We start from the raw sequence: 27,509 nt of genomic DNA, 5'->3' as shown, positions 1-27,509 counted from the left end.
AGGTATACATGGTTACTATTCACATCACTATCCTCTGGAGTACATGCTTAATTTGCCTTCACAGGTTTTCAAAATAAAAGTCTGTCACTGGTTAAAAAGGTTCTATGAACAAAAAAATTTACCATCTCTTCAAAATGTGGCTAAAGCTGTGTGGCACAGCCCAGAAGGCAGACACAGTGTCTGAGACAATCAGTCACATCACTGGGTGTATACTCAGAAGCTTAAAAGCTCCATACTCCTCACCCAGACTTAATCTATCCTGCATCTGTCTACTGCCCAGGCAGCAGCCTGCACCATTGTAGAGCCTGTGCTTACGCATGTGCAATGATCTGATGCCTCATCTTTACATTCTCCAGGTACTTCTTCTACTGGCACACCTCTGCCCATGACAAAGAAGTGTAAACTGTATGGGTGCCAGTGAAGGTTCCCTGTTTCTGGGCAAAAGATGAGTGGTGACTCAGTGCAGAGAGGAGAAAGCTGGGGGAGAGCAGGGACTCACGGCCTCACAAGTCTGGTAGATCACACAGCACTGAGGAAGCTGCTTCCTAGAGCAGAGTTCACCCTCCCCATTGAAGCACAGGTAAGAACTCTTCTCCATTCCTCCATCTCTCAAGGGCTTAGCCATTTTTTGTCCAGTATTAGATGATACTGAGACAAGCCTCCTAATGCCCTGCTCTCCAGCAGAGAACTCCCCATGGGCTGGGGTGAACATGAGTGGACACAGATGCCTAGTGACAGAAAAGTGACATTTTTAAAAGTCCTCCCACCTAGGAAAGCGGGTCCAGCAGTACTGGACATGCGTAACTACAGATATTACTGTAGTTTTTCTGAGACTACATTTTTATGGAGCCTTGTGTGTTTTCTAGCAAGTCTCCTTCAGGAACTGTGTGGGAGGAAGAACCAGTCTGCCAGCAGGGCTTCCCCTGGCCACTACAAAGGTAGCAAGGCTTTCTTGTCCAAAACCATGCCATGAGTTGCCCCAGTGCAACTCCAGTGCCTTGGGCTGGTTGGTCACAACCAGCACTGCCTCAGACCAGTGGCAGAAACCTCCACAGGTTTGCAGGATCAAGGCAGGAAAGGATCTTCCAGCCCAAGCCAGAGCCAGTCGGCCTATGCTCACTGGGTCTTGATGCTAGATTCTGCTCCACACTTAACACATCATTAAGTGATTAGATATTCATTCCCAGGGGTGGGGGGCTTGATGGACAGGTAGACCTACTGAGGCCTGTGTTTTAATTTGTACAAGAAAACTCTAAGGTCAGCTTGACAGTGTCTATAACAAGAAATATGAGAACAGTGCTGTGGACCCTGGAGGGGCTGTGGGCAGTTCTGGGCCTGGACAGGGGTACTCAGCACTACAGCTACAGGTCAGAAGATTGTCCTTTGTGGTACATGGGTAGCTATGCTGAGCCACAGCCTAAGGAAGGCAAGTACCCAAGTAGAAGCCAGAGGAACCCATCCCCAGCAGTCTAGCATGCCCATGTGTCACCTGAATAATGTCTCCTTTCACTCAGGTCCTACAGGCAGCAGTGACTTGGCAGATGAGGGTCTTACCTGGAAGAACCCCAATTCTTTCCTAGCATCCATTCATATTGAGAGCCAGTATCTGGGAACTATCTTGATTAAAGAAAAGCTAACTGAGCAGCAACCATTGTATAACTGCTTGAATGTATGTGTGTGTGTGTGTGCATGTGTCCATATAATACACACACACACACACACACACACACACACACACACACATATATATGCATGCACCATCATGCCCAGTTTGTTTGTTTGTATGCATGCACCATCATGCCCAGTTTGTTTGTTTGTTGCTGTTCTTAGGAAGTGAGCTAAGGCTAAGGTTTTTTTTTGTTTTGTTTTTGTTTTGTTTTGTTTTCCTTTTGCTTGGCATTTTAATGTTTTAATTGAACTCAGACCTCAAGCTTGGACAATAAGCACTTTCCAGAATACACTAACTCCCCAGTGAGCAAGAGCACTCCTCAAGTCTTCCCTGTGTCCCATAGTCCCCATGAGGTGCATTCTTATGACACAGCCAAGGATGGTGATAGATCTGAATGGGAAGTACCAGCCCAGGGCCCTTGACTAAACCGCAGTTGAGCAGAGACACTGGACTTCAAGGAGCAATTGTAGACCCTCAACTCAATAATACCTCCAACCTCCTGGCCATCTCTCCCTGGCATTCAGTTCACAGAAATCCCACTTCCTCCCTGGCTTTAGCAGAAGCCATGATGTATGCACATAGGGATGCCCATAACCTCAGTACCAAGGCAGGCTGCTTAGCTTGGACCTTGAGCCCTGAACTGCTGCCAACAGCTTTTTTCTGTCTTCAGCTGACTCTCCATGTGCCCTGTGGACATGGATGGGCACAGGAGAGACTGCTCACTGGCAACGTTCAAAGGCCGTGTGGTCCTTTCTGTAAACAGTGGTGGTTTTACTTTATTATGAAAAAAAAAAAAAAGTCAAGTTCTCAGTAACTCTTCATCTAATGAAACCTGAACCATTTCCCACAGTTGCTTCATATTTTGGCCTTTTCACCAGATGGTGTGTAATGCTTCAGGTTAAAGCCAGGGCCTTATGCATGCAAGGAAAGTGCTCTACCTCTGAGATGCACCTCTGGCCCACACAAGTGTAGCTGTAGCTGGGTGTGGTGGTACACTTCTATAATCCTATCACTTGAGAGGTGGAAGCAAAAGGATCAGGAGTTCAAGGCTAGCCACATGTACACAGCAAGTTTGAGGAATACCTGTGTTACATGAAACTCTATGTCAAAAACAGGACAATAAAGTAAATAACAAACTAGTATAGCCACTCAATACTTCATTCTTAAATACTTACTATATAATTCTAGAAGATTAGGACATGTCCTATTTAACCGAACACTATTACTACCTCCAACAAAGAGGCTATTCACATTTGGTATTTTCGAATATTGTGTCTGTAATGCTGAAACCCATATTTCCAAAAGAGCCTGGTGTTTCTGGGGCTTTCTTGTCTTCTGATTTTGGTTTGAGACAGGTTCACATTTGCATCCCAGCCAGTCCTTAAACTTGTGATCATCTATCAAGGTTACAGATGTGTACCAGCATGCCTGGCTGCTCTTTTATTGTGAATCAAGGTGTCAAGGTCAGATGTCAGCCAGGGCTGTCCAGCAGCCTGAAGGGGGCAGGGTAGACAGGGGGTGTCAGACCTTCTCATAAAGAAGTCAGTACCCGCCATTTTTACCACAAGTGTTGACCCACAGGCATGTTTTACATGGACTGAGCAGTGTTTGCAGATTCCTGGCTTCCCTTTCAAAACCAGCAGCCCCTAACTTGTCTTCACACCTGCTGGCCACTCACCAACCTGCCTTCGTTGGTGTTTCTCCTCCATCCCACTGCATGACTCACACAGACAGAGCCTCATCTGCCTAGTTCACCCTTCATCACAAGATCCTCACACAGTGCCCAAGGATAAGAGCCTTAAAAAAAAAAAAAAATACTGGTTGAAATAACAAAAAAATGTAGGAAATACACCAGGAAGACAAGACTGGTGGCCAGAAAGAGCTGCATGGAGGCCACAGTCTATGAGAGAACACACAGATCCCAAGAAAGGAGGTTGGGGAAGGCCAGGTTGGCCTAGAAACAAGTTCTTGATTCTAACGGCTGCTGGACAGGAGGGCAGAGGACAAAAGACCAGTGTGTCAGTGAGCTGGTTCTACAGAGCTTGTGTGTTATCCAGGGTACCTGGGGTGGTATCACAAGCACATAAAGCCAGCCCTTAAAGGCCCAAGAAACTGGTGAGTTCTGATTGGGACCTAGGGTGGCAGCCAACCTGCAGATTAGAAGTGATGGGGCTGGGTGTGAGTGTAGCACATAATGTGCCAGACACCTCTGGTGGTCACTTAATGAGCTGGTGTTGCCCATGGTGTCTTTGTCTGAATACCACTGTCAATTATGGGTAGAGTTGTTCACAGAGTAAGCAAGGGCACATAGAGCTGTTTTAATGGGAATATTTAAATTTCTTCAGAAGTCCATTAGGCACAGTTCTTAACGAGGGTGAATGTTGCAAGACAAGGCTTGGATACATGCTTGCAATCCCCCCAGTCCCACACATCTCAAGGTACTTCTGACATGGGTCTTCTCTACAGGGAAAGCTCAGCTCCACCCTCCAGCTCTGCCTTCCCCTAGGTCAGAAGTCGTTGCACTTCCCTTACTCCCTCATGCCCTTGCCAAGCTCAATAAGGCATCTTCTGAGAGTACCAGGAGGTCTAGCCTGCCAGGAGCAGCAGGGCCAATCCCTACTAAGACACAGCACCTTCAAAGTCTGGATGATCTCAAACAAGTCACTGGCTGGAGAATGTCAGAACCTTGAGAGAACTCCCCTGAGTTGGCCTCCTGTGCCCATTCAGGTGCCCACTATGGTGAACTCTGGCACTAGCTCACTTAGCCATCTCTGCCTCCTAAGCACAAAGGAAGCAAAGAGCTCCCAGCATGCCTTGCATTAAACCAAGCCACATGCAGGTTATAGCCAACACAAGGTGACAGGACTGAGGCCTCATGAGAAGGGGAGGCTTTCAGGCCAGGTCCTTATGGATCCTGGGAAAAGGCCCATCACTACAGGTGGTGCCCTGAGACTTCCATGTTACCTACCACACCTATAGTTCATATCTAGAAAGTGTGGTGATTGGATTTGAGACCAGCTATGGAAGGGTCCAACCCTCACTCCAAATCTTCCAAAAATATGTGCAAAGATATTTACTTAAAGGAGAATGAAAATCAACACTACAAAAGACAGCAAACTGAGCACATGCCCAGTGGGGATTTGACAGAATCCTTTCCACAGCTAAGCACCCCAATCTCACAGAGAAGACACAAAGGTGCCTGAGACACAGCAACAAACCCACACCCTTGCAACCAGTCTTCATGGAGGTCCCCTGACACTCTTAAAGAGAGGTCAAGAGATCTACTGAGGCCATATCCTGCAATATGCCTTCTCACATCAGACACATGGAGACTGAAGACTAGACTGGGAGGTTCTGATGCTCCCTAGGTAAATGCTACCTGGGATATCAAGAAAAAGGGTAGATCTGAAAGGACACCATACTTCCCAAAAGTCCCTCCACATATTCTTTGAGGGAAAATCCAGAGGCTTGGTGTCTGGCCCAGATAGTCTACCCCAGCCCTACCCTTCCCTTCAAATTCAGAGATGATAGATCATAACCCTGAGGCTGGGCGGCTCAAGGAAAGACGGTCAGCAGAGAGTTTGGACACATAAAACATCTCTCCCAAAGGGTCAGTGGCATGTGCTAACTGAGCAACAACCACTACAAAACAGGAAAAGCGCATCTGTTTCAGGACACGGGCACCAGAAATCCAACTGCATGGAAGCTGTAGTCACTGCCATGCCTTGCTTCTCATGACACTAACACCTGAAGCAGCAGCCTTCATTGGGCACTTACTTACTCTGCTCAGCACTACTCAACAGTTGATCTGTTACCTTATACCTCTGTGATAGCTTTGAGAAGAAAGTACTGGACTCCCCATAGTGCAGAGGAAGACAACAAGACTCTGGGTGGGTTAAGTATTTCCTCCAAGTTACACAGCTGTAAGGATGGGAAAATACAGCCTAACTCTCCACTAACCCCAGGAAACTAGAAGTCTAAAAAAGCCCTAAATACCTTAAATTCCAGACCCTGCCCTCAGCCAGTTAATAGGTGAAAGGTCACATTCTTTGCTGTTTACCACAGGACCTGTGAGTACATGAGTACAGGAAATGAGCTTTGTCACCCCACACAGGAGCCCGAGTAAATGCCGACCTCCGGGGCTATAGAAAACTGATTGGTCTATAAAGCGCAGATCTACCCCCACTTTGAAGAGTTGTCACAGGCTAGGCCCTTGGAGGGGCACAATGATTGAGTCACAGAAAAACATGATTAAAGGAGAAACCCGGCCTTGGTGCTGGGGACTAGAACGGATATGGATGTCCTAAAGCCCACTTTCTCTTAATCTCCTGAGGTACCCCTGCTTTGCTGATCCTAAGAGACCAAGATGTCCCTTTAAGACAAGAGGAGAGATTGAGGAAAGCACGCATAACAGCTCTTTGGTCCTGTCTTGGAGCCTTTGCATCACTCCACAGGTACACTGCAGTGATTTGAATAAGAATACCACTTAGGGGCATGCTTAGGGAACTAGTGGCATTATTTGAAAGGATTAGAAGGCCTTGGAGGAAGTGTGTTACTGGTGGGTTTCAGAAGCCTAAGCTAGGCCCAGTGGCTCTCTCTTTCTAATGCCTTCTCTAGTACCATGTCTGCTTGCATATGGCCACATTTCTTGCCATTCTAATAATGGACTAAACTTCTGAAACTGTAAGTAAGCCCCTGTTAAAAGCTTTCCGTTATAAGAGTTGCTGTGGCCGTGATGTCTCTTCACAGTAAAAGAACATTAATACACACACACACACACACACACACACACACACACACACACACACACACACGTCTATTACTTATTTAATGACTTACTTATTGCAAAGCCAGTGCTCTGACTTGGTCCTCACATGTTGTACTAACCTTCTACCACTAAGCTACATACACCTCAGACCCCAGACAACTCCAGCAGTATAGTTCCTTAAACAGCTCTCAGAGGCAGGCACACCCCCTCCTGGGATGGGGTGGGCACATATCAGACTCAGCTCCTGGAGCATTCACAATCTTGTCCATGGTGATCAGCCCAGTCATTGGTCTCTAAACAGAGGCAGCAAGAGCCTCAAACTATGAACTATAGATCATTAGAAGAAATTATAGACTTCAACAAATGGGGAGACATTTATCTTATTAAGTTGACAATGAAAATTAAGTCTGATATTCATTTACAGATTCTGTATAATACCTATTCAAAGTCCAATTGCTTTCCCCACCCCAGAAATTACCCTAAAACTCACATATATACTTAGGGGACCAGAGCAGTCAAACTAATCTTGAAAAATAATTAAGTGGGAGGACTCACATTTCCCAATTCTAAAACTTCCTACAAAGCCCCACTGATCAAGACAGCAGGGAATCAGCAGAGGGATAAACATTTAGACACATAAAGAAGAAATCAAAGCCCAGAAGTATACCTTCACATTTACACTCAGCTGATTTTTATTTCCATAAAGTTTTCAAGACAACTCAATGGGAAGAGGGTGGTGTTTTTAGCAAAGGTGCTCACTCAGCCACACAAACATCTGCAAGTGACTAGTGCATTTCTACACCATTCCATGCACAGAGGTTGCCTGAAAATGAATAACAAAACAATGCAAGAGCTAAAACTTGGAAACTCTTTAAAAAACTCCAAGAATAGGTCTTTTTAACCCTGTGTCTGGCAAAGCTTTCTTATATATGACATTAAAGAGGAATTAATCAATAGCAAAAACTATCTTCTACAAACACATCATCAAAAGAGTGAAGAATAACACAGGATGAGAAGTGACACACTGGTCAGGTGTTGTGTCTGAGGTTATATAAACAAGCTGTAGCACCACAGTCAAACACTGTAAAAGGCAAATGAATCATACATTTCTTCAGAGACATGCAAACAGCCAAGGAACCCAAGAGAAGATGCTGAGTGTCAGTGTCTAGGGAGGCACAGATGACACAAAGAGGCAGGACTTCAAGCTCCCCAGAGTGTGAGTGATCAGCAGACAGGCAATATTAAGTGCTGGTGAGAGTATAGAGAAACTATACATACATATGTCAACAAACACACTCATATATTAGACAGGTTCAGAAAAGGAAGAAGCTTCATAAACAGACCCATGTAGAAAAGATAGGCATGGAGGGGAGCACCGACAATCCCAGTGCGGGGAAAGTGAGATAGCTGGATTCCTGGGGCCCACTGACCAAGCCAGCCTAGCCTACTTGGAGAGTTCCAGATCAATGAGAGAACCTGTGTAGATGCTCCTGAGAAAGGGCATCCAAGGTTGACCCCTAGCTTCCATGCATGTGCAAATGAGTGTGTACAACTCCTCCCACATACCAAAAGAACGAGAGATAGAGAGATAGATAGAGAGATAGAGAGATAGATAGAGAGATAGAGAGAGAGAGAGAGAGAAAGAGAGAGAGAGAGAGAGAGAAGAAACCACCAGGATTTGGCACATGAGCATGGCAGACCATAGTAGAGTTTATTCTTTTTTCTGTGCTACCATTCCTTCTGGGAATGAAGCTATCAGACAAAAAGGGGTAGAAATCAGAGATTCTATCAATAGAATAGCCCTTCTGTTAAACGGGTACGAGCTGTGGCTCCACATGCACCAGGGTTCCCAGTGTGTTTGCACCATGACCCATTTTAGAACATTTTTCACCATCCTAGAAAGAAACTGCATCCATTAGAGTCATATCCATCTCCCCCGACCCCCAGGAACCACTGCTGCTCTGTGGCAATTGTGACTCACAGACTTGTTTTCAAGATTCATCTGTGTTGTAATAGGGTTTACAGGAGCCCCAGAGCCAGCGTGCCTACAGCCTGACCTTCACCTGCTACACTGCATTCTGAGTTTATGCTCCACAAATCTGAGGGCTATCTGCTAAGCTACAGCCTGGATCCTATGTGGCAGGTCACAGAATGTGCAGGTCATAGGACATCCCCTTACCTGAACTGCCCACTATGGAGCCTCCCCCCAGGCTCAGTAACCTCCCAGTGTACCACACTAAAGCCAATGCCACAACGCCACTCTTCTACCTGGTGGTGCCTGGGGACTGCTCTGCAACTCAGCCACTTAAAAATAAACACAAGCCAGGTTATTTTCAATGAGTTGTTCCTGCCCCACTACCTAGTACCTGCTTCACAAAAAGGAAATCAGGAGAAAAAAAAAAAATAGGGAAAAGACTGGGCGAGATAGAGGCAGCCCCCAGCTGTAGTGGCGGGTGGTAGTTCCCCAGAGGGACAAGAACAGTGACCATGAGGACTGGAGTAAGGACTCCAGCAGGGTACTGTGTGGCCCTGCCAGAGTCCATCAGCCCTTCTTCAGACTGACGATTTTTAAGACATGGTACAGATATATAGGGACAAAAAGAAAAGCCCTTTCTATTGAACATAATCCCTGAATCCATGGCATAGCATTTACAAGGGCCTTTGTGTTGATCTGTCAATCCTAAGGTCTATCCGCAGGTGTCATGGCTACAGCAACCGCAAACTCATTATAAACTTAAGGATACTTCAAGACAGTAACCATAGCTGTGCTGTGCTGTGACCTGACAAAGGCCTGTGACTTGCAGTACTGTTAGGTTTTATCATTTAAGTCCTCAGGTGAAGGACTTTATGCAGAGAGTAAGTGTTTTAATTGAATTGAGATGTTCCTCACAGACTCATGTATCTAGACCCCTGGCTCCCAACTAGGGGTGCTGTTTGGGTATGTTGTAGAAATTTTAGGAGGTGGGATCCAGGAGGAAGTAGATCGCTGAGGTCAAGTCCTTATGGTTATGTTAACCCTTTCTATCTCCTGTCTTGTCTTCTGGTTTATGATCTGCTACAATGGTCAACAGCCTCCTTCACATGCTTCTGACACCATGACTATGACAACTCTTATAAAGGAAAACATTTCAGTGGGGTGGCTCACTTGTAGTTCAGAGGTTCTCCATTATCATGATGGTAGGACATAGCAGTGTGCAGGTAGATATGGTGCTGGAGAAGTAGCTGAGAGTTCTACATCTTGTAGGTAATAGGAAATGGTCTGTAACAATGGGCAGAATCTTGAGTATATATGAAACCTCAAAGCCCACCTCAACAATGACACACTTCCTCCAACAAGGCCACACCTCCAACAAGGTCACACCTCCTAATACTGCCACTCCTTTTTGGGGACATTTTCTTTCAAACTACCACTTATACTCCCTGTCTCCCAAAGGCTTGTAGCCATATCATAATGTACAAAATGCCTTCAGTCAAACTGCAAAGGTTCCCATAGTCTATCACAGTATCAACAATGTTTAAAAGTTCAAAGTTCAAAACCCCTTTTGAGATTCATACAATCTCTTAACTGTAACCCACTATTATAAAATCAAAATATAATGGCACAGGATATATATTACCATTCCAAAACATAGGGAAGGGAGCATAGTGAGGAGATACTGGACTAAAGCAAGACCAGAAACCAGCTGGGCAAACTCCAACTCTGCATCTCCATGTCTGGTGTCAAAAGTGCTCTTCAGATCTCCAAGTCCTCTCAGCTTTGCCGACTGCAGCACACTTCTCTCTGTCTCTTGAGCTGGTTCCCCTCCCTGTTAGCAGCTCTCCTTAGCAGGTTTCTCATGACTCTGGCATCTCTCTCACATCTTGGGGTCTCCAAGGAAATCCAGATTTCACATTCACAGCTTCATGCAATGGCCCTCTCTATTAAGGACACCCTGACACATTCTTGGCCTCAGCGGATTTCCTTAAGACATAGAGCCAAATTCCATATCCCCTTTCTTCTAACCTTGAATACAGAACTACATAGCTAAAGCTGCCAAGTTCTCCTGCTTGCTGGGCTGGAACATGGTCTCCTGATTCAATTACATCTTCACCAGCTTTCTGTTTTTGATAATTTCCTTCACTGTCTAAGCTTGGCTATCCTGGAATTTGCTCTGTAGACCAGGCTGACCTCAAACTCAGAGATCCACCAGCCTCTGTGCCTTCTGAGTGCTGGGATTAAAGGTGTGTGCCACTATACCTGGCTCTAAGCTTTTCTTTAGCTCCTTTCACAAGCTGGAAACTTAGCTGTCTAGGATCTTGCCCTGAGGTCACCACTCCCTTTATTCCATTTCTTAATCCATTTAGCTCATTGAACACAGGAATTCAGCTCTATTCCACTTCCTGGTGACCCCCTTCTCCTGTATTTTTATGTATTCATCTTGCTCCTTTTCAATATAAATCTTCATTAGTTTTAACATTAATAAGCACATTACAGAAGTCTGTACTAGGCTGTTTTGAGGTTTCCTCTGCCAATGGAAGTAATCCAAACTCTTCATTTTGGTTGACGGTATGAACCAAACAGGAAGCTACTTGGCAGGTTTGTGGGTCCAACTTCCCAAAAGACTGACCTGCCCATCCCAAATGGGGTCTGGGTTATTACCTGTTTACAGAGCCACTTGTGATGCCTGTGGCTGAAGGTCAGGCTGAAGAGACACTTCACTGCCGGCATCTGATAGCCTCGCCATCTCCATGTCCACTTATCTTTCAAGGAGAGCTGAGTAAGTCCATTCTGGTTGACAACACTGGGAAATTTGTGCATGCTTTGATATATGTTTGGTGGTCTGAATAAGAATGGCCCCCATAAGCTCACATATTGAATGCTTAGTCATCAGAGCATGGCACTACTTGAGGATTAGGAGGTGTGGCTTTGTTGGAGGAAGTATACCACTGGATGTGAACTCTCTGCCTGCTGCCTATGGATCAAGACGTAGAACTCTCTGCTCCTTCTCTAGCACCATGTCTGCCTGCAAGCTGCCATGCTCCTCAAATGAACTGAATCTCTGAAACTGTAAGCAAGCCCCAATTAAATGGTTTCTTTTATAAGAGTTGCTGTGGTCATGGTGTCTCTTCACAGCAATAGAACACTGGTTAAGACATGTTTGTGTTTTGAAGAAATTCTATGCTGTGCCATTTCTGACAACACTCACTATCACTTGGGCTATCCAGTCAACACAGCTCAGGCATAGCCACTTTATAACATTCAGAAATATTTGAAGATCCTTCCCCAGCCTTTGGGAGCATGGCTCTTAAGTAGTTAGTTGCCTGCTGCACACAGGCTGACACAGCAGCTTCTCAACAAGGAGGTGGCAGGCAACAGGGTGAAGGGGCATGGTTTAGGTAGGGTTTGTTCATGAACATGACTTGTCTTAGCTGATCTCTGCTACTGTGACTGAGCCTTATGTGGCACAGGACCCCAGCATGAATCTACCATGAAAGCAACTACTCCTTCTGCTGGTAGAAAACAAGCTAGAAAGGGAGGTCATGTTTTCCCAAGAAGTCATACCTGGCAAAAAAGCCAACTTAGAAAAAAGCAGACAGAGCAAGAAACCACCAGCCAGCATCAAGCAGGAGTCAGTGAGCACCCAATAAAGAATCTGCCCTGGGCTCCTTGATGCAACCATCCCTGAAGTCAGACTCTTATCCAAAGCCAGTGCATTCTCACTAAGTTGCCTTGGGCATCCCAGTAAGGTGCAGTCTCTAAATAATAAACCAACAAAATTTAAGATGAAAAAGAAAGTATTCCTTCCAAGAAGCCTGCCCTGATCCTCCTGGGTGACAAGATCAAAAGCTGTCAAATAGAGTGAAGCTTGTGAAAGCAGCAGGGAAGACAGGCTCATGCCTAGAAAGGACCCAGGGTACTGGGCACTGACCAATGGCTGCCACAGAAAATGTGAGTTCAAGAGGACAGCCTGCTTGGTTGCTACAGAGCCCTGTCCCCTAAGTTGCCACTATGACTTTCCATAACCATCATTGTCACTGCCCTTACTGTGAGACAAACCAGGAAGAATGTAGCCTTTGGGTCACCAGCTGATAAGGTCTGTCCTGGGGCTCTGTCCACAGTACGATTCTAGACCTTACACTGAGACCAACATCCTAGTGTGGATCTGACTTTCCTGAGGGAATCAGTTTTAATAAGTTGCCCCAGCCTTATAAGTCCCCTTCCAACCTTCAAGGACTCTTGCTGGCTTGCTCTGGCATGCCCTCCTAGGTTTCATGCATGCCAACGCCATCCTTAATCTAGCAGTCACTCCATCCTCCACCTACAGTCACCTCATACTCCACCTGGCAGTGACATCTCTAAACTGCAAACTACATTCTTTGATGAAGTTTCTATGTCTCTCTCCTGGTACAAAGGCACCCTTGTTACAGAAACAAACAGAAGCACAGTCAGACTAAAGCTACTAAGAGTAAAATAAGGAATCAAGAAAGGTGTGCTCAAGGGGATGATTTTTCTGAGCAGGGAGGACTCCAGCTGAACCTTGGCAGGGAAAAAGACCCACTATGGGAGGCATGGAGCAGATGCAGAAACTGTGTGTGCAAAAGTCCGAGACAAGATGGTAATGGAGGTCTCATGTGTAAAGGAGGCAGGTGTTATGGTATAAGGTATAGTTACCAGGAGGCTGAGGAGATTAAATGAGAGTGCCCACATGGGCATAGCCTACACTTCATGAGGAGTATCTGTGCATGGTTAGCAACCAGGAGCTGCCATTCTTACTAGGCTAGCCCTGCTGATATGAACAGTGTTCTGTTTACTTCTGCTAATAGGAGGGAGGCTGCCCAGTCCATGGTGAGAGCCATGAGCAAGACTCTAAACAGCTCCATTTTCAGCAGCTTATAAGGATCAGGCACTTGGCTCAACAAAGATTCAAAACTCATTATAAAAAAAAAAAAAAAAACTGTACCTTCCCTCTGAAGGCAGACACCCCAGGAAACTAAATAACTACAATGTTCTGGGGAGTTCTGTGACCCAGCCAAGAGAAACAGCTCTTCAGAAAAAGCCCCTGCTACTCAAGATACAACGCTTCTACTGCCATTCTAGGAGAGGACCAGAAGGATAGTGTGCTGGCTAGTCTTGGTTGTCAACTTGATGACATCCAGAATTAACCAAAATTCAGATAGTTGGGTATACCTGTGAGCAATTTTTTTCTCAATTAAATCATTTGAAGTGGGAAGACACAATTCTTATCTGGATCTGAAGGCATAAAGACACACATTTAAGCTGGGGCACACCTTCTAGTAGCAGCCTATATGACAGCGGTACTCAACCCATGAATCATGACCATCAGAAAACATATATTTCCAATGGTCTTAGGAACCCAAAACCATACATTTATGTTCACTGCTATTTCATAACTGTAATTTGATACTGAGTGGTGTCTCAGTTCCTAAGACCATTGGAAATGTGTTTTACAATGGTTATGACCCATAGGATGAGAGTCACTGCTATATAAGGACATGGAAAAAGGAAGTTCTTGCTCTCTGTCAGCTTGATCTCACTCTCACTGGCAAAGTTCATTCCTTCACTGGCATTAGAACCTACTTCTTCAGGGTTCCCACATACACTGAAGCCCAGCTCAAATATCTAGCCCCATGGCCTGAACAAATACTGAATTCTTGGACCTCCCACTGTTAAGCAACCATTATTGGACTAGCTGGACCATAGTCTATAAGCCATTCTAATAAACCTCCATTTATATTTCTATATCCATATTCTATACATTCTGTTCCTCTAGAGAGACCTGGCTAATACAGGTGGGTATTCACCCAGGTATTTCTTTAAATAATGTTCAATAAAGAACATGACTTTGGGTTTGTGGAGATGGCTGAGGCTGTGGGCAGAAATGCCTCAAGAATGCATGAACCTGAGTCCCATACAAAATAACATGACATGGTGGCACATGTTTATAACCCCAGGGAAGCAGACAAGTAGAAACCTAGGCACTCACTGCCTGTTAGTCCTCCCGACTGATTGAGAACCAGGTCAGTGAGATACCCTGTCTCAGAAAACAAGATGGGTAGTACCTGAGCAGTGACACCCAAAGCTGACCTCTGGCATCCATGCACACACAAAGAACACAATTTGGGGCCTAATGTTCATCCATGCAGAGAAGTGCAAATCCACCCTCTACTTGTATGAGACATAGGCAAGCCTGGGGTGGGGGGGGGGCTCCTTAGAAGTCACTGCTCCTCCAAGAGGTGTGGCTCCTCAATTAGGCTGACATATTGGCAAGCAGAGAAGCAGACATGTAAATAAGAGTTCGTGACAACATTGAGGAGGCCTTGCAGGAAGTGGAGGTAGACACAGTACACACAGGGAGGAGGTGAGATACAGGTCCCACTGATGAAGGTGTCTACGCTGCCACCTCTGCAAGAAGTAAAGCACCATGGAGACTAAAGGTGACATCTGCAAGACACAAATCCCAGATCCAGGAGCAAGGCCCTGTTAGCAGAAAAATGACCATGAGCTCATAGGCTTACAAGGTAAAATAACAACAACAACAAGGCCATTTGAACAGCTTATGTGACCTGGTTGGTCATTGGGAATCTGGGGAGGAAGAGTTCAAAACTAGGATAAGACACTGTCCTGGATGCAGTGTTGGCAAACAGAAATGAGGCAGGACCCACATCTACCCACTGGAAAGGAGCAAGTAAGGCTACTTTGGGGGTCAGTTTGGCAGAACTCCAACAATGGAATGAAGACACGAATGTCTCATCAGCCAGCATGTTCATGCCTAGGCTTACATAGGGAAACTGAGTCTCAACAAGACATGGGGATGTGGGTGGGCATAGGATGCCTCTGCTACAGTGATCAAGAAGGCATGGTGGTATATTTCTATAATCCCAGTAATCAGGAGGCTGAGGCAGGGGAATCATGGGTTCAAGGGCAATGTGGGCTACAGCACAGTAAGGCATTATCTCAAAAGGGGGAGAACATTGTTTAAATGACTAGACCAAAATCCTGTAATTCTACTGAAGAATACAAGCTGGGAAAGGATTCATAAAGAGGACATCATTTATGCAGAGTCATAAAAAGAAAACACTTTATAATCTCACCATAAAAACACAAAGGCATGGAACCAACAGCTCCATGTTGCTCCCCTCTGGGATGGGGGCTGCAATGAGAACTCAGCTGTATTCATGATGTTTAATTTCTAAACATTAACATTCATTCCATCTGGATGGTGATATGCACTTATTCATTACAGCTTTCTGTGTACTCTGGGGACTATCAGAAAAGTTTGCAGTGCTTTTTTAGGAGCTTAGAAGTAGATAGGACAAAATGTGCATGGCTGTTGTTCTAGGTGGTGGGAAGATGGGCGGTTTTCTTATCCTATGAGTTCCTTCCTTTTCCCATCATTAGTGGTTCATGCCTGTGATCCTAGTGTCGTTCAGGTATGGGCCAGAAGAACCACAAGTCCAAGGCCAGCCTGGGCTACAGAGGGAGATCCTATTTTAAAAACTAAAAATGAAAAAGGCAGATCTTTGCAGCATGGAATACTATACAGCAATGACATAGAACCAGTAGGTACTCCATGCATCAGCATGGAAGAGTCTGACAGCTGTGGTATGGAGAGAAAAAGCAAGAGAGTTTCAGGCTCAGAATTCCTTCATATGAGGTACTCAGGCCCCAGACAATCTATGGCTTTAGAAATCAGGACCAAGACTGTGGTGCCTTGTGGAGAGAGTGACAGCAAGGTGGTCCTAGTGCTGGGTCCTGCCTTGGCCTAGTGCTGCTTGAAAGGGTTCTGGGGTGTGCTCACTGTGGGGAAACACTCCTAACAGTACCTTCAGGTTGGAAGCTACACCTCAGTTTAAAATGGAACAATAGAGTTTGGAGTGTGGTGCACCTGGAATCAGGATTTGGAAGTTCAAGGGTCACTCCAGGTCAGCCTAGGCTACAGGGTGAGCTCTAGGCCAGGCTATACTATGTAGGAGGACCTACACCAACAAACAGAACAACAGCCATTCCTCAACAAGGTGGAGAGATTAAATGACAAAACAGTAGTGACTTCCCTCTTACTGGGGTAAATCCCCTACCGCAGTGACAAGGCACCTTAAGGAAAATGGTAGGAAGGCATAGGAGCAGGAGATGGGTCATCACACTGCATTAACTGGAGGCAGGGCCAGATTCTCAAGTGTCAAGTCCACCCCCAAGAACCTACCTCTTCCTAAAGGTTCCACAACCTTCTAGAATAGCAACACCAACTGAGGGACCAAGTGCTCAAACACATGAGCTCTGAGTGTTGGGCTGGGGCTGGACGGGGGTGTGAAAGGAGGAGGACATTTCATAGTCAAACCACAACAGAAGCCAAATTAGAGTGGATTCCCTCCGGACCAGTTTTAAAGCTGGCATCGGGGGTTTGAGCTATGCCAGTGTGGTTTGTGAAGCCTGCACTGACTGCATGTCCACAAGAACCTGAGCTGTCAGCAACACTGCCATGCACTGATTGACACAGAAACCATGCAACTTGCCCAAGGTTACACAGCTAGTGTTTCATGGTGGAAAGGACCTGAATGAGGCCTACACTATGCTCCTAGATCTCATGTCTTCTGAAGAAGTCTTTGGCTACTGAGAAAGATAGCTATTGAGCTGCCCAGAAAATTAGGGCCCATGAAAATAACTAAAGTGCCTGGGATCAGAGACACTGGAAATACACATATTTTTTTCCCCAACATGTCAAAGATTGTGATACCCAGCCCTCCATATGAATAGAAACACTGGAGGGGAAGGTAGCAATTATTCTCAATTACTCAAGAAGAGAATAAGAGCTGAGAAGGACTCTTCTCTGGTGCCATTTTAATCAGCTGTCCAAAAACAAGCACAAAAACAGCAGATGGAACACAGGTTAAGTATATTCTGAAGGCTTTGCAAACTGGAGGAGAGATTAAATAATGATATACAAGCAATCTAACAGTCCCAGAAACATTGTAGACAAGATCAAATGCCAAGCAGAGTCAAGTATCTTGTAATTCATGTCAATTAGGAAAGCAGTAGACTTGGCATAAAAACAAGGCTCTCCAGCTCAGCCAGACAGGAGTGAAGTGTGGAGACAGACTATTGTGTCCGGCTACTTGGGAAGGTTATCCCTAAATGATCTCTTTATATAACCCAGGATGTCTTGGAACTTGCTATGTAGCTAAAGCTGACATCAAACTCCTCCAGACTCATCCTCCTAATGCTGTGACTACAGCTGTGAGTGTCACACCTGCTAAAGATGTTGAACATCATAGTAACATTAGCTTTCCAATGTTCAGAGGACAGTGGGCAGGTGAGATTGGTGCCACACAGGAATCAACCATCTATTTCAATAAGCACTATCTATTTATCTATGCCAGCACCTGTCAATCAAATGAAAGAGGAAACCAGAGAAAGGAAATGGATGAACAAAATGGCCACCACACAACAGTCTCTGCTACTTGAGCTCGGGACTTCTCACAAGTTAAGGCTCTCTGCTCACTTTGCCTACCAAAGCCAGCCTCTGCTGTCCATGGTATCACCAGACAGAGAGAACTGCACATAGGCAGCTGGTATGGAGTGTGAGAAAGGAACCCATGAGATAGGACAAGACTTCCTGGAGGTGTCACAGGTCAGGATATGAGACGTCCAGGGCGTCCTTGCTGTGCGGCAGGCAGCAGACATGGGATGCAGTGGCACCCACACTTCCAGTTCTTTATAAATGGAAGCAAAGTTTTTAGAAGATTTTCCCCCAAGAAGAACTGTTTTCCACTACTTTAAGGGTGTGTCACTGTTCTGAGATGGCTTTCCAGACAAAATGACTATCTACTGGAAAGTCCCTTCAATGCCATTTACTGACTCAAGAGAAACTAGGCTCTTCTCTGCCTTGCTCAGTACACAAAGCACCAGGCCTGTATGCAGGTGCACAGGACGAAAGAGCAGAGTTCTATTTCTGGCTTTGTTTGGACACGGCTCCTTTTACTCCCCATTTTCTCAAAACTAGCCATTTTAGATGTTGGGGGATCTCACCACTGCATCTCTCCCCTTCAAGCAGGGGCTCTCTCCATCACCTTTGGGATTTTGTGATGGGGGAGTTCCCAGTACTACAGTTCCACAGAGACACCTGAGGGGCCATAGTTCCAGAGGCCAGTGTGGAGTGGAGAGAGGGGTTGGTGCAGAGGATTTGGGAGTGTCACCCTGTTCCTACTTCTGTCACCTATATACCCCTGGGCCTTAGCAGGATGCTCACTGCCCCTGAGACCCAGCTTCCTGGACTATGTACGTTTCTTATAGGGCTTCCCAGGAAGTGTACAATGAGAGAAAGAATAGAAAGCCATGGCTGTGTGTAGCAAGCTTGGTATGAGATCCCAGGGCCTGGGGTGGTGGCAGGGCCATCTGTGCCAGGCTTGTCTAGTGCATAGGCCCAGAGTCTCAGTGTCACCAGCCAGGAGGAGCACTAACCTTGGCTTGTCCCTGCCCCTCACCTCTCTATTTTTTAATAGATGGAAACATTTCCAGACACTCTCCTAAGCACTTTACAAATGTCAGTCTTTGAGTCTCTCTCTCTCTCTCTAACTCTCTCTCTCTCTCTCTCTCTCTCTCTCTCTCTCACACACACACACACACACACACACACACACACACACACACACACAATCACTAGAGTATTCCTGGTATTGGAGGGACAGGTACAAAGAGGTCAAGTAATTTTCCCAAGGGTATACATCTAGGAAAAGCAAAGGAAGGGTCCCCTGGCTTCCTTCCCTTTTCTCTTCTCTCCACCCACCCCCACTGTCTCCATTCCCATTCCTTTCTCCCACTCTCATCCTTAGCTCTTGGGCTCTCTAGCATGAACACAAGCATAAAGGAATGAAAGAACAGTAACTGTCTCCCACGGGCTTCTGATTTCCAAGACGGGTTACACAGGCCTGAGGAGCCTGTGAAGGGTTCAGCAGGAAAGAGAAGTGATCCCCATTTTCACCCATTGTCTGATTCCACAGCACCAACATCTAAGATGAGTTGACTCGGAGTCAACATGAAGACCAATAGCTGGGCAGGGCTGCTCACCACCATCCAGGGTTCAGTGACACACTGTGCCTTTGCTCACAGAAGCTGCAGACTAGGGCTCCGCAGACTGATAAGCCAGCCATGGCCTTGATGCTGTAAAGTGAGATGGCCTTGGTCAAATCACTTCACCTCCCTGTGCCTCTATTCCCCAATCTGTAAAGAAAGGTAATAGAAACATCTCTACCCCAGGCCATGCGGGCAGGAAGACTCCTCATGTAAATAAACTTAACCATGCCCACTGCCCACGACCTGTGAGTGGGTGACTTGGCATGAAAAAGTAGCTATGTTTAGCACCATGCTGAGAGGGGGATGCCACATTTGCCCAGGCAAAGTGGAGAATGTCTCCCTGCTTTGATTGGAAGACATGGGCACATAAGAATGGCCAGAAAGAGACAATAAATATTGGGGTGTGAACACATGCCAGGGGGTGCAGATGCCTCCCCTGAAGCCTGAATGGGCAGGTTGATGGATTCTACCTGGGCCCTACAGCAGAAACACCACTCCAGCGATGTCATGACTATTTCTTAAAGATTCTTCATTGCTTTTGAAGATTATGAAGGGTTCTCCTTTATTGTATTTTGTTTTCCTGAAAGAAGGTTGCACTATGTAGCTAGGCTGGCCTCTAATTCTTGGCCCTCTCATGGTCCTTTGCTGTGCAGGCTACAGCAGCCTGATGCCAGGTGGGTGGAAGATATACAACCCCCAATGGCTTCTGCTGTCACTAGAAGGTCCTACTGGCTCCTCTAGAATTGACCTCCTGTAGCCAACCCCTCTCCCTTCCTCACTGCCCCAGACAGGGTACTCTGGTGTGAAGTGACTAGTGACATTTTCCCTGCAAGTCTGATAGTATCTTGATGACAGAGCCCAGTAGTTCACACATCTTTGTCTTCCTACACCTAGCACAACATCCCAGAGTCTGGGACATGTGCTACAAGGAAGTAGCCTCAAGCCCTTTGAAGCTACCAGTTCTACTTTCACACATCCCTCTTGGGTGCCTCTCGAGCGCCACTTGGGGGTGAGTTCAGCAGAAGAGCATAGGTAGTGCAGCACCACTGTCTTCCTATGTGTTTTCAGTGAGCATTTGAAGAAACGATTTCTCCAACAGGTTAAAAGGGGGTTGCCTCACCTTGGTGCCAAGTGAACATTCAGAAGGGTCGTGGTTCTTGGTTCCCATTCCCTCACTGAACTGTCATAGGCAGGATCGGCATGGACTCTCTGCCCAAGCCACAGGCTCACCCTGCAGAGGCATCCTATAGCCAGGGTCCACATATGCAGCCTAGTCTACCTGGCTTCTTGCACACCCTGAAAAGCCATCCATCAGAAAGGAGAGTTGCCTCTAGCTGTTAGAATCTGCTGGAGAACTCCTGCTGAGGCCCACTGAGCTGCCAGTCACTGTGACCAGTGAAGAACTTGTGGTGCATAAAACAGTATATGTAGCATAGTCCCCAAATGGTGCTCACCAGTCAACTCAGGAGTGAGTCAGTTAACAGCCAAGGCTCACAGTGACTGGCTGCCCATGACTCAGTCACCCCATAGATATCACATATGGATTTTTCTTTATGGTCCAAACTGACAAGTGAGTCACCTTTGAAATACAACTTCAAAGGAAAGATCCCAACATGGTGACTTTTCTGGACAATTTATAGTCAAGCTTTCTAGAAATCTTACCATTAGGACATCAAAACATGTTCCAAGGTACTGGGTCCATGTGAATCTGCACAAGTTTGTCCTTTAATTGAGTTCAGTGAAGACCCTGGTGGGCATTGACAATCTACACCCTGACTCAGTCCTCTCTTGGAAATTGAAGGAGTTGCCCAAATATTCTGATATTCAGCCAAAGTGGACTGGAAGGAAACTGTATATGCTCCAACCTCAAGCCAGGTAAAGATTATGGTGCAACCAGCCACAGAGCAATGACATGGTCCAGGGCAGGGATGAAGTTGTGGCTGCTGGCAGTCAGGCCCATCTATAGGAAACTGGTCTGGATATCTAGTCACCACCCAGCTTGTCCCTGGGCCAAGCTATCCAAGGTGGTAGCCTGCATGCCCATGTTCACTTACACATAAATAAGCAAAAGAAGTCTGCTCTACAGACCTTAGTGTAGAAGGTAACAGTCCACTCTACTTGCAGGGGTGGAGCTTCTCCTGCATGGAGGGGCCACATGTGGCCCACTGAAAAGAAGAAACCTATTCCTAGTACCCTCTCCACACAGGACACATCTTGGGTTGCCACTGCTCATTCTAAATGACTGGGGTGATTTGAATAGGAATGGCACCCATAGGTGAGGCCTTCTTAGAGTAAGTGTGTTACTGTGGGGGCAGACTTTGAGGTCTCATGCTCAAGCTACACCCAGTGTGGCTCACAGTCTCCTTCTGCTGCCTGTGGATCAAGATATAGAACTCTTAGCTCCTTCTCCAGCACCATGCCTGCGCACTGCCATGCTTCCTGCCATACCGCTAATGGACTAAAGACCTGAATTATAAGCCAGGCCCAATTAAACGTTTTCCTTTTATATGAGTTGCCGTGGTTATGGTGTCTCTTCACAGTGATAAAACCCCTGACTACAACAGTGACTGAACTCCAGGAGCCCTGTTCCTCAGTCCTGAGTCTTGGTGAGCTCTTGGTGCTCTTGATGGACTTGCCTCAATGGAGGTTTATAAAATGGGAGGGTGAAGAAGCAGGAGGTGGAGAAGGAGCTGATTCGGTCTCAGAGAATGTCCTTAGCCATATAAGAGTGTGGTAGGCTGAGCTAGTTCCTAGACCCTTACATGACAAATGGCCTTGGTAGATGTGACTAAATTAAGGACCTTGAGTTGGGAGACCACTGTGGGTTTTCTGGATGGCTCACTGGCATCACAAGATGAAGGGCCAGAGTAATGAGGCTACTGTCTCTAATGAGGACTAAAGCTAAGAACACAATGTCCTGGTTGGCAGCCCGTGCTGAGAACCAGCCTAATAGAGAGTCCTTGCCAGTATCATCCCCAGTTGCTTTCAGGTCCTCAAGGGTCCTGAAGGGCCTGCAACTGACTGGATGTTTACTATCCTGTAGCTGGAGATGTGCCTTCTTCCCATTTGATTCCGAATGGTCCCAGGTGGCTATGACCTGCAATTATCCATGGAGTAGTGACTCCTTAGTGCCCATATGTCACATCAGGTGAATTAAACCAGGCCAAGATAAGCAACATGGTGAGTATAGCAGTTTTCAAGCTCCCTCAGCAGCACAAAGTGCAGACAAGGAGGGGGGATGTCTCCACTCACTAGCAGGAAGGTGTGGATGAGGCCAGATGCTGGGACAGTTGTCTGAGTACACTGTGCCCAGATGTGGGTCTTCCTTCTCCAGTCTCACCCAGTCCTATGCATTTTCAGTAGAGGCCATCCATATCCACGACAAGTAGGCATAGTAAAAGAAAACTCTTTGAGACAGTCTGGTCTACCATCAAGCATGTGAATGAGTATCATGACAGCAATGATTGGAACCAGGGAAAATACTGGATCAGAACAGTAGTCAGCAGGCATGACCAACCTAGATGCCAACATCTTCTGTGTGTGCATGTGTGTCTATGTGTATGTAGGTTTGTGTGCACACATCATGTGTATGTAGAGCACAATCTTGAGTCTACCTTGGTTGAGACAGGGTCTCTCGTCTCTCCTTGACCAGAAACTAGCCAATAAGCTAGGCTGGCTAACTAGTGAGCTGTCTCTCTACCACTGGGATTACAGGTACATGTCTCAATGTCTCATTTCGATGTAGATGCTGGGGTGCAGAACTTGGGTCCTCAGATTTGTATGGCAAGCACTGTTATAACTGAGCCAGCTCTCCAGAGTCCCCAAAACCATTTTTTTTAAATTTTATAATTGTGTGTTTGTGTGTGTGCATGTGTGCTCATGTGCATGTGTACTCATGTGTGCACACATGAATGTGTGCACACACAGAAAGCCTCCTTCCACTTTAACCTGAGTTCCAGGAATTAAACTCAGTGTGACAGGCTTGTGCAGTGAGTTCTTCTACCCTCTGAAGCCTCTTACTGGTTTAAAGACCACAGCCAAGCCTGCCTGTGTCTTCAGTGTCTCTGATGCACTCACACAACACAGATGATGGATGCTAAATGTTCCTACTGGAAGGGCACAGCCTACTGAGCCAAGCACGCAGGCTCTCTGGTGCTTCACAGGAAGCTACCCAGGTGAAATAAGGCCAACATACAGGAAGATTACCCTCCCCTTGGGTGGCTATTTCCTCCTCTGTTTTTCATAACATTACAGCTTTTCTGTGTTGAGTACAGTCTCCAAGGATAGACCAGGTGGCAGCAGTGACATGGCCCCCAGATGCATACCTTGTTTCCGATGGCCTTTTTGGGTGGGAAGTTGTAGGCCCTTACTTGTGGGAATGTGCTCTGCAGCTGCTGATGCAATGCCCGGAACTCAGTGTAACGCCGATACACATTCCACTCATCGTCCTTTATCCGGATATAGACCTGCCAATGAGGGAGAGATGAAGACAGGCTGAGACCGAGCTTCTAATGTCATCCTCACAAGGGCAGGTGCCGTATCACTCTGTTCACACAGGGTCCACATCTGCCTCACACCACTGGACACAAAGCACCTGGCACAAAATGGTGGCACTGATGTCAACAATGGGCACAGGAGAAAGTCAGTGAGTTAAGTGACAGGAGAGCCAAGCTTCATATCATGAACCCACCAGTTTGAGTGACAGCAGGGACACATCTCCCTGTTCACACATAAAGCTCTTACAAGCTGCCCCATGGACACCAATTCCATAAATCCCACAGGACTGAGGTCACACTGATCACCACATAGTAGGCCAGCACACACCAAGGGAGCTGAATTTGGACAAAAAAGGAGTGAAGTCAAAATCTTCTAGACTGCTGAGGGGCCCAGGATAACAGAAGGTCATACCTAGGGACCTTAAGCACATGCAGGGACATAACTTTATCTCAGCCAAGTTGGGGCACTGCCAGAACATAAGACAGCTACTTGGCAAGGAACTCTAAGAAATGGGAGGTGCTCTCTCTCCTCTCTCTCTCTCTCTCTCTCTCTCTCTCTCTAAAGGTTTCTCCGTTTGTACTTGGTTGGCCTTGAACTTGCTGTGTAGACCAGGCCAACTTCCAACTCACAAAGATCCTACTGTTTTGTCTGCTGAATGCTGGTATTAAAGGTGTGTACCACTGCTCCCAAACAGTCTATTTTAAAACATCATTCCACCTAAGAATCATAGAGAGGGTAAAGTCTCCATGATAACTACTGAACTTCATATGAAGCAAGGGTCCCTACATCTTCAAGAACAGACCAATAGGAACAAACATCTCTACTGTGAGTCGTCGCAGTCTCACTCCATTCTTCATAATATATATTTACTACCCAACTCTCTTTTTTACTCGGAGGAAGCAAGAGCATGCTTACTATTCCCCCTGCTCTCCCTGAGCCTTCTACAAGGATGCTTGGCAGTCCCTCCGCCCCCACAGGCAGCCACACCCAGTTCTATAGGCCCTGTGTGTTTGCCCAGGACTCTCTAATCTGTCGCTAGTACAGACCTCATATGTGAACTGCAGCTCTGGTGTGTATCCTCAAAGTCTTTAAATCTGAACCCAGATCCTAAGCCATAAGCCTGGTCCTCCTCCTAGGCTTTTATTGATTCATCTCCAAGAGCAAAGACAATAGCAAAACATGATGTATTTGTTGCTCATGTTGCTGCAAGCTGCCTAGCCAAGTCAGCAGCAGTCTGCAGGAACACAAGGCCTAATGGCTGAGCCTCGGAGCAGAGTAGGCCCTGGGGCCCCTGTTGTAACCACACTTCTGCCTTTGCTGGTATTCAGGGTCCATTTCTGGCAGCCACTGTTGCTAAAGCTCGAGGACAGTGATAGCCAGGGGAACAGGAAGAGTGCCAAGTCTGCATGATAGGCTCACCTCAGCAGCTCACACAGATGTGGGTAGAGCTCTCAGGTCTAAAATGAGCCTCTGAACTCAGCAGGTGGGAGGCCCAAGGTTGAAGAGAAATGACAAACCACAACCAAACACGAGACCTTCAGCACTCAGCACCTGTCATGAGCTGGGCATTATTCCAGGTACACACCTCTCCTCTTATCCTCACACTAAGATGCAAGGCATATGGTGGGAACATAGCCTCTCAAGATGAAGACATGGACTCAGAAAGGCAATGTCACTTGCCTAGAAAATGGAGAAATAAAGAATTTGAACTCAGAGCTGTCTTCTCCCCAGTGTCCCAAGTTTTCTACCCCAATGTTCCACTGCAATGGCTAGGGATCCCAGACCAGCATTGTGGCATTTAATGTGACCTTAAGTGTTCTCCTTGCCAGAAAAGCCCCTGATTTCATATTCTCATTAACACTTCTCCCCTAGGATCTAAGGATCTACTATGACAGAATCCAAACTCTCCAGATTATTAACAGACAATCCCCAACAACCTGCTTGGCATCCAAGCCCAGGAAACCCGAGGTACAGATGATTTGCTCATGAATTATGCACCACAGGATTAAGCATGCATATGCTGTATAACTGTTAGGGTCATTCATTCATTCATTCATTCATTCATTCACTCATCCATTCATTTCAAAAGGTTCCTCCACCCAAATTAAGTCTGACTGGCCCACTTTCCTCAACTTGAGCCATGAAGACAAAACTCTTTGGAGGAAATGAAAAGCCAATCTCTTCCATATTTTAAACAAGCTCTATTTTAAACAAGAGATAAAACCACACATCTTCTGGTCCCAATAGAAGGACATAAAATCAGTGGGTGCTGCTGGGGTCAGCACTAGGGCTCACTATCTCCTGCCTACAGGACTGCTGTTGTATAATAATCTTTTTTGTAAACTGTGAAAATGTGTTTAATAAAGAGCTGAATGGCAGGCTGGAGAGATGGCTCAGTGGTTAAGAACACTGGCTGGTCTTCCAGAGGTCCTGAGTTCAATTTCCAGCAACCACATGATGGTTTACAACCATCTATAATGAGATCTGGTGCCCTCTTCTGGCATGTAGAGATAATGCAGACAGAACACTGTATACATGATAAATAAATAAATCTTTAAAAAAAAAAAGGTGAATGGCAAATAGCTAAGCAGGATTTCCAGGCACAGAGGATGCTGGGAAGAAGGCCAGAGGAAGCATGACATTCAAGAGGTAACAGCCACAAGTCACGTGACAGGACATAGAGTAACAAAAATGTGTTAATTTAAGAGCTAATTAGAAACAAGCCTAAGCTATTGATCAAGCTTTCATAATTAATGAGTCTCTGTGCCTTGATCTGGGAGCTGGTTAGTGGGACAGAGAAAGACTCACTACAAATGGCACCTAACATGAGGACACATATTTCCATATAAGACCTAAGAAAGCTTTAAAAATAAGATTCCAAACACACAAAAATGCTGCAAAACACATCATTACAGAGACATATCTCTTGACCACTGCCTGCATGCTTGAGCCACCAGTATACCATACAGATTTTGCTCATACAGACAGCAAAGTTTACAGTTACGCAGCAAAACAGATCCAGACAGGATAAAGACAGTCATAGAAAAAAATAGTTTATAAATACTAAGATAAAGTCTTTAAAGAAAAATGATATAATATTAAAAGGATAAGTCACATAAAATGGAAAATACACAGACAGTCTCAATCATGTATGATATTGTATTAAGTAAATTTTTTGATTACTGGTAAGTAAACAATAACTTCTGAGAGACATTGGATTGTGGAAACTGCTAAATTAAACCAACTTACACATTTTAAAAATGTCTTAACTTTAAAATGGAAGTCAATAGAAAATGAAACACCCTGAATTCATTTAAGGTTTATAGAGATCATATTTGATCAGAGAGACCCCTTGAAAATCCTGGCTACCGTCAAAGAAAGAAACCTAGCAAATTACAAAACAGGCAACACATATTTTACCTGCTCATTTATAAAACAAAAAAAATCATTTTTGGCTGGCTTGTGTAGAATGCACAGTTCATACTTGTGTTAATGCAGTTAAAATG

At 45.8% G+C, this 27,509-nt stretch overlaps 1 protein-coding gene across 2 annotated transcripts in view; it reads right to left on the bottom strand.

Annotated features, from left to right (window-relative positions):
- Snx29 (sorting nexin 29) overlaps nucleotides 1-27,509 on the bottom strand; it is a 392,572-nt gene that overhangs the window by 16,365 nt on the left and 348,698 nt on the right. For both annotated transcript variants that reach the window (XM_051181423.1, XM_051181424.1), the window contains one exon: nucleotides 23,832-23,972. In XM_051181423.1, coding sequence (XP_051037380.1) covers nucleotides 23,832-23,972 — 141 coding nt within the window. The remainder of the gene's footprint in view (nucleotides 1-23,831; nucleotides 23,973-27,509) is intronic.

Source organism: Phodopus roborovskii, unplaced genomic scaffold (genome assembly GCF_943737965.1).
Source record: "Phodopus roborovskii unplaced genomic scaffold, PHOROB, whole genome shotgun sequence".
In the NCBI taxonomy this organism is placed as follows: Eukaryota; Metazoa; Chordata; class Mammalia; order Rodentia; family Cricetidae; genus Phodopus; species Phodopus roborovskii.
This window is presented reverse-complemented; position numbering and strand designations above follow the sequence as displayed.